Source organism: Benincasa hispida, chromosome 12, assembly GCF_009727055.1.
Source record: "Benincasa hispida cultivar B227 chromosome 12, ASM972705v1, whole genome shotgun sequence".
Taxonomy (NCBI): Eukaryota; Viridiplantae; Streptophyta; class Magnoliopsida; order Cucurbitales; family Cucurbitaceae; genus Benincasa; species Benincasa hispida.
The window spans coordinates 75,948,266-75,955,305 of record NC_052360.1 but is presented as its reverse complement, the minus strand read 5'-3'; the positions used below and the strand labels follow the sequence as shown (position 1 = coordinate 75,955,305).

The following is a 7,040-nucleotide window of genomic DNA, read 5'->3' as shown; positions in this document are numbered from 1 at the left end:
GATAATCTTCCAATTTCTTCTCTAACGCGTTGTGCCTTGAGCAACTCCCACACGTTGCATCCTTAGGACCGGATGCTGACTGCTCATCTTCTTCCTCCAAGATTAATTTTCTCTTTCTTCTCACTCTCTTTGCTTTTGAGGGCCCTTCATTCGCGTTAGTTTGACGTGATTGCGATACATCTGGGCAAAATCCCCTTTCTTCATCTTCTTTTTCTAATTCTGCTTCGAGCATCATTGTGTAGCGCTCCGTTTCATCCAATTCAAGTGATGCGTTAGGTGGGTCAGAATGCATCACTTACTCTTCTTCTCGTCATTGATTCAGACTTGCCAAGATAGCTCTAAACACTTCTTGCTCGTCCCGTCGAGCCAATTTCACTAATTCTTCGAGGTTACGCTCTGACGCAGGACTGTCAGGGTTGGGCCTAGGTGGAGTAATTTTTGGGGTGCCTGATGGGGTATGCGGCGAGCCAGGGGATGAGATGATGATGGGTGAACGCAGCGGTTGGCTGGATGCGTCTGCTTCAACTGGGTAGATGGTGGCCAAGGGTTGGATTGACAGTGGAGGAGGTGGATGCACGGCTGGCGATGAGGCGTTATGGAGGTAGACTGGTATGGGGTCATACGTCGCACCAATCGGAGTGATGTTTGGAATGAATGGTGGTGGGGCGGGCTTGGTATATGGCTTCTTGGCAGCCGTGGATGATGAAGGATGCTGCCTTGGTTTTGAAGGGGTTTTAGGTTTTGGTTTAGGCGTGGTTTTGGGTTGTTGGGTCGTCTTAGAAGGAAGGGTTATGATGGCTTTGGTGGGCTTCAACCGAGACGGACGCTGGGAAGTGGAAGATGCTCCACCGTGCAGACATTTGGTTGGGACAGAGGTTTTTGAGGTCTGTCGAGGGCTTGGGGGAGGCGATGTTGAAATAGACGAGGAGGAGAAAGAGCTTACCGACAAGACGTCTCCATAGCTCATTGATTGATTCTGACTATCAGATGCTGACGACATCGTGGTTGAAGAATGGCTAGAGAAATGCTTGAGCGAACGGCGGTGAGGAAAACGAGAGGCGCTAGGGTTTTTCTTTTTTTCTTTCACAAAGAGCTCGAGGGCAATGAAGAAGAAGAAAACGAAGGGTCTGGATTTTTATAAGCTTGGGGAGAGAGAGTGGGGTGACATCAGGCGGCGTCTGATGTCTGCATTTAATACGAAGTTGAAGGGACGTGTATTGGGTTTCCAAGCACTTGAGTGCTTTGCATTTTCGAGATGCATCCTTTCGATTGGGCCATGCGTTAGACTTAAGTCTAATGCGTTCGGTTATTCCTATCCCGATTATACACAACTTTATATTTTTTTCTTTTTTAAAAACAAGTAAATCTCTAACTATGAAGGCAATAACAATGAACAGTCAATCTTAAAATGCAGACAAACAAACAAAGTAAATTCAAACGCATTGATAAAATACATAATGCAAGAAGAATAAGGAAAGAGGAAACGTCCCTAGAATTTGTGTCGGTGCAAACGTAGAGATGCTTCGACGCAAGCCTCAGTTGGCTTCACGTAGTACGAGAGATGACTTTTGACGTTCTATGTCATCTTCAAAGTATGGCTTCACTCTTTGACCATTTACTTTGAACGCATTGGTGCCATCCTCCCACGTTAATTCTACTGCTCCATGGGGAAAGACTGTTTTAATGATGAATGGTCCTGACCACCTTGACTTTAACTTCCCTAGGAACAAACGCAATCGTGAATTGAATAATAAAACTTTTTGACCAACAACAAATTCTTTCTTACCAATGCGTTGGTCATGCCAACGTTTGGTCTTCTCCTTGTATAGCTTGTTGTTCTCGTATGCGTTCAACCACCACTCCTCAAGCTCATTGAGCTAAAGTTTGCATGGATCGCTCGTGGCATCCAAGTTTAAATTTAGCTTCTTTACTGCCCAGAAATCTTTGTGCTCCAACTCGAGGGGTAAGTGACAAGCTTTTCTAAATATAAAAAGTATGGAGACATACCTATGGGGGTCTTGTAGGCAGTCCTGTAGGCCCAGAGTGCTTCATCCAGCCTCTGTGCCCAGTCTTTCCGCGATGCGTTGACAACTTTCTCCAGGATAGATTGATTGGATACCTCAGCTTGACCGTTCATTTGTGGGTGGTAGGCGGTAGCGATCTTGTGCCTAACATTATATTTAGCAAGTAATTTAGAAATGATGCGATTAATGAAATGCGTACCTTCATCACTTATCAAAGCTTTTGACATTCCAAAGCGTGTGAAGATGTTCCTGGTAAGAAATTTAGAAACAATGGACGCATCATTTCTAGCGCAAGCTACTGCTTCTACCCACTTTGATACATAGTCTACTACAAGCAGGATATATTGTTGGCCATAGGACAGGGGAAAATGTCCCATAAAATCAATGCCCCAAACATCAAATAATTTAACTTCAAGAATATTGTTCAAGGGCATTGTGTCCCTTGATGAGATATTCCCGGTGCGTTGGCAGGGGTCACATTTACGAACATACTTCCTCGCGTCTTTGAAGAGGGTGGGCCAGAAGTATCTGCTTTGAATGACCTTCGCAGCGGTTCTTTGCCCACCAAAATGCCCTCCGCAAAGAGAGTCATGACACTCAGCCAAGATGCATTGTGTCTCTTCCCTCGGGATGCATTGTGTCTCTTCCCCCGGGATGCATCGACGCATTATGGAGTCAGGGCCTTGTTTATAGAGAAACGGTTCATCCNCCCTCGGGATGCATTGTGTCTCTTCCCCCGGGATGCATCGACGCATTATGGAGTCAGGGCCTTGTTTATAGAGAAACGGTTCATCCTAAAAATAAAATTTACCATCGTGTACTAACCGTTTCTTTTACTAAGAGTTAAAGTTCCCAAGGAATTGCTTGGTAGTTAAGTAATTAACTATGTCCGTGTACCAAGGTTCCTTGCCTTCAACTCTGAATAGGCTTTCATCAGGAAATGAATCTTTGATTTCACTTTCTTGATCTTGCACATCCTGATTTTCTAACCTGGACAGGTGGTCAGCCACCTGATTCTCAGTTCCCTTTCTATCCTAAATATCAATGTCAAATTCTTGTAATAGCAGAACCCATCTTATTAATCTTGGTTTCGCATCCTTTTTACTCATCAGGAACTTTATGGCTGAGTGATCTGTGTAGATGGTTGTTGACGCACCAACTAAATAAGATCTAAACTTCTCGATGCCAAACACTACAACCAACATTTCTTTTTCCGTGGTTGTTTAGTGTTCCTAAGAGTATTCAGTGTCTTGGATGCTTAAGAGATGGGATGTATCAAATTTTCTTTCTTCTACCCCAGCATGGTGCCTAGTGCAACATCACTCGCGTTGCACATGAAAATAAAACGTTGCGTCCAATCCGGTGCTATTAGTACCGGTGCTGTAGTCAACACATATTTCAATGTTTCAAACACATCACAGCAGTCGTCATTGAAATCGTAGGGCCGGTTCGCTTCTAGCAATGCGCTCAGAGGTCGCGCAATTTGAGAGAATCCTCTAACTAACCTTCGATAGAAGCCAGCATGTCCTAGAAAACTTCATAGAACTTTAACATTTGATGGTGGTGGAAGTTTAGCTATGACATCTATCTTGGCTTCATCAACTTCCAACCCAGCTTTAGATACTTTGAGGCCTAAGACAATTCCTTAGTCACCATGAAGTGACATTTCTCAATTCAACACAAGGTTCGTTTCCTCGCATCGAGCAAGGATGGCCTCCAAGTTATCTAAGCATGATTGGAATGAGTCTCCAAAGACTGAGAAATCGTCCATGAAGACTTCAACAGTCTTTTCTAAGAAGTCAGAGAAAATTGCCATCATACACCTTTGGAATGTTCTAGGTGCATTGCATAGCCCAAAGGGCATGCGTCTGGACGCAAATGTTCCATAGGGACAGGTGAATGTTGTCTTTTCCTGATCTTCTGGGTCAAACAAAATCTGGTTATAACCAGAGTGTCCATCAAGGAAACAATAAAATTCTTTGCCAGCAAGTATGTCAAGCATTTGGTTAATGAAAGGAAGGGGCAAGTGGTGTTTCTTAGTTGCCGCGTTGAGCTTCCTATAGTTCATACAGATGCGTTAGCCCGTGGCAGTCCTCGAAGGAATAAGTTCATTATTGCTATTGACTATCACAGTTGTTCCCCCTTTCTTGGGAACACGTTGAACTGGGCTTACCCAGCTACTGTTGGATATAAGATAGATCACTCCTGCGTCCAACCATTTTAAGATTTCTTTCTTGACCACTTTCTTCATTATGGGATTCAGCCTTCTTTGAGGCTCAATCGATCCCGACTTCCCTTCTTCCAGCCTGATTTTATGCATGCAATAAGATGGGCTGATGCCACGGATATCCGCTAGCGTCTAGCCTATTGCACGCATGTGCTTTTGCAGCATTTACAAAAGAGAATGTTCATTAGGTTCAGTAAGATTCGCGGAAATAATTACAAGTAAGGTTTTATTTGTTCCAAGGAAGGCGTATTTAAGGTGACTAGGTAACGGTTTCAACTCGAGTTCTGGTGGTTCCTCTAGTGATGAACGCGTTGGTTTCGTCCGCCGCTCACTCAGATTTGGTGGCTCAGGTTCTTCCATGCTTTACTCCAGTTGACATTCTTCATTATCCGAGAACTTTAATGTGTTTAACACATTAAACTTCACCTCATGATAGTCTACATGCATAGTATTCTCCCTGATGCACGTCTATTAAAACTTTTCCAGTGGCTAGGAAGGGGCATCCAAGGATAATTGGTACATCTCTATTTGCTTCATAGTCTAAGATGATAATCTGCTGGGAATATGAAGTTGTCAACTTTTACCAGAATGTCTTCAGTCTTTCCTTTAGGGTACTTGATTGTTCTGTTAACGAGTTGAAGAGTAACCGAAGTGGGTTGTGCTTCACCTATTCCCAATTTTTTGAAGATTGAAAGTGGCATGAGATTAATACTTGCTCCTAAATCGCATAACGCATGTCCCACATCCAACCCTCCTATCGAGCACGAGACTGTGAAGCTCCAAGGGTCCTTCTGTTTCTTGGGTAGACTGTTCCTTACTAACGCATTGCACTCCTCTGTTAGCGCAATTACCTCCGTCAAGCTGACTCTCATTTTCTTCGTCAAAATATCTTTAAAAAATCTGACATATTTTGGCATTTGATCCAAGGCCTCTATAAGTGGAATATTGATATGCAACTGCCTCAGGAGTTCAAGAAAATGCTTAAATTGTTATTCATCATTCTTCTTTATCAAGTGTCTAGGGAATGGTGCATTCAGCGGCACCGTAGGTTTTCCTGCGTTAGACATACTTGGCTCTGAATGGCTTGTTGTTTTAGGCATTTTTTCTTCTTGGTCTTCTAATGCCATTGAATGTGTGTTGCGTTCTTTTGAAGGACTATTGTTTCTTGGATTTGTTCTTCTTTCTTCACGAACTTTGCCACTTCGCAATGTCACTGCGAGACATTGCTCCTTTCCATTGTTGTTCCTAGGAGTTTCAATGTTGCTAGGTAAAACTCCAGGCTACCTATTCTTCAACTCACTCGCTATCTGCCCTACCTGTATCTTCAGGTTTCTGATAGACGACGCCTGGCTTTTCAGCAACGCGTCATTCTGGGCGTTGTACTTCTTCAATAGGTTCTCAAGCAGAGATCCTGAACTCGACGCCTAACCTCCTCTATTAAAAGGAATGTTGGCATGGCTGATGTGTAGGTTGGAATGCAGGCGGCAGTCCTTGCCTTTGCTGTTGGCTCGCCCCTGGGTGGTGCTCCTGTTGGTTTCTTGTCCAACAAAAAATTTGGATGGTTCCTCCATCCGAGATTATATGTATTGGAAAATGGATTGTTTTTAATGAAGCATACTGACTATGGATTTTGTGGACAATCAGTATGGGAATGAGGATCTCCACAGCCCACACAGCTAACCATGGGCTGCCCGAATGTTTCTACCTGATTCACCTTCTGCTGATTTGATGCGTTGCTTAACGATATGTTCTACAAAATGTTGGTTATCGTAGCCACTTGTGCAGATAGTGTGGCTATTGCATTGGAATCGATAGAATTAACACTATGAGATCTCTTCTTCCTGTCAGCTCTTGTGTCATACGAATCCTCCACCCATTCCATGTTGTGCTTAGCAATATGGTCTAATATCTCCTTAGCTTTAGTGTAATATTTATCCATAATTCCACCAGCTGCAGCTGCGTCGGCTGCCATCTACGATGCTCTATTCAATCCACCATAAAAAGTCTCCATCTGGATAGTTAGTGGTAGTCCATGATTCGGACAATTTTTGACCAATCCCTTAAAACGCTCCCATGCGACGCTTAAGGTTTCAACTTCTTCTTGTTCAAAATTCATAATCTCTCTACGCCTCCTCGCGTTGGTGGTAGGTGGGAAGTATTTTTGCATAAATTTCTCTACCAACTTCTCCCAGGTTGTGACTTCACCAAGCTCCAGTGAGCTTACCCATTGTTCTGTGTCATCACGCAAAGAATAGGGGAACAAAGATAGCCTGATCGCTTCTGGGGTGATTCTAGGAATCACAAATGAATTACACGTTTCCAGGAAACGTTTCATGTGGGCGTGAGGATCTTCTCCACGACCACCCCCAAATTGTCCAGTAGTCTGGAGCATTTGAAGCATTACAGATTTCATCTCAAATCTCGTCCCATCTACTATTGGGTATATGATTTCTGGTGAGAAATCATACAATACAGAAGACACGTACTCTCTCATGGGACGCATGCTACTGTTTGCCATCAGGATCGGATTTTGTGCAGCATGAGCTAGTGTTGAGCTAAGTTCTTATTTTCCTGGTTGTCCGCCATTACTTGTTACCTGTTCTATTGTCTAAAAAGTTGTTGCCTCAACCTTCGACGATGATTAGATCGGTTTCTACGTCGGAAGGTCATTTCAATCTCGGGGTCGTATATAAGTTCAAGAGTGCTCTCCCTGCTCATAAACGTTTACAAGCTTAGGCTTAGCTCGTAATACTCCCTCGACTGAAGTGTTCCTACAAAAGATACAAACG

The 7,040-nt window shown here is 43.5% G+C and overlaps 1 protein-coding gene and 1 non-coding gene across 2 annotated transcripts; one reads left to right on the top strand and one right to left on the bottom strand.

The window, feature by feature from the left end:
- Positions 1–310: 310 nt before the first annotated feature.
- LOC120067645 (extensin-like) lies at positions 311–1,000 on the bottom strand. Its single transcript, XM_039019186.1, has one exon. The coding sequence runs from the start codon at positions 998–1,000 to the stop codon at positions 311–313; it is 690 nt and encodes a 229-aa protein (XP_038875114.1).
- A 5,278-nt stretch (positions 1,001–6,278) lies between these two features.
- On the top strand, positions 6,279–6,382 carry LOC120068710. Its single transcript, XR_005479335.1, has one exon. It is a non-coding gene; the product is annotated as a small nucleolar RNA R71 (small nucleolar RNA).
- The last annotated feature ends 658 nt before the right edge of the window (positions 6,383–7,040 follow it).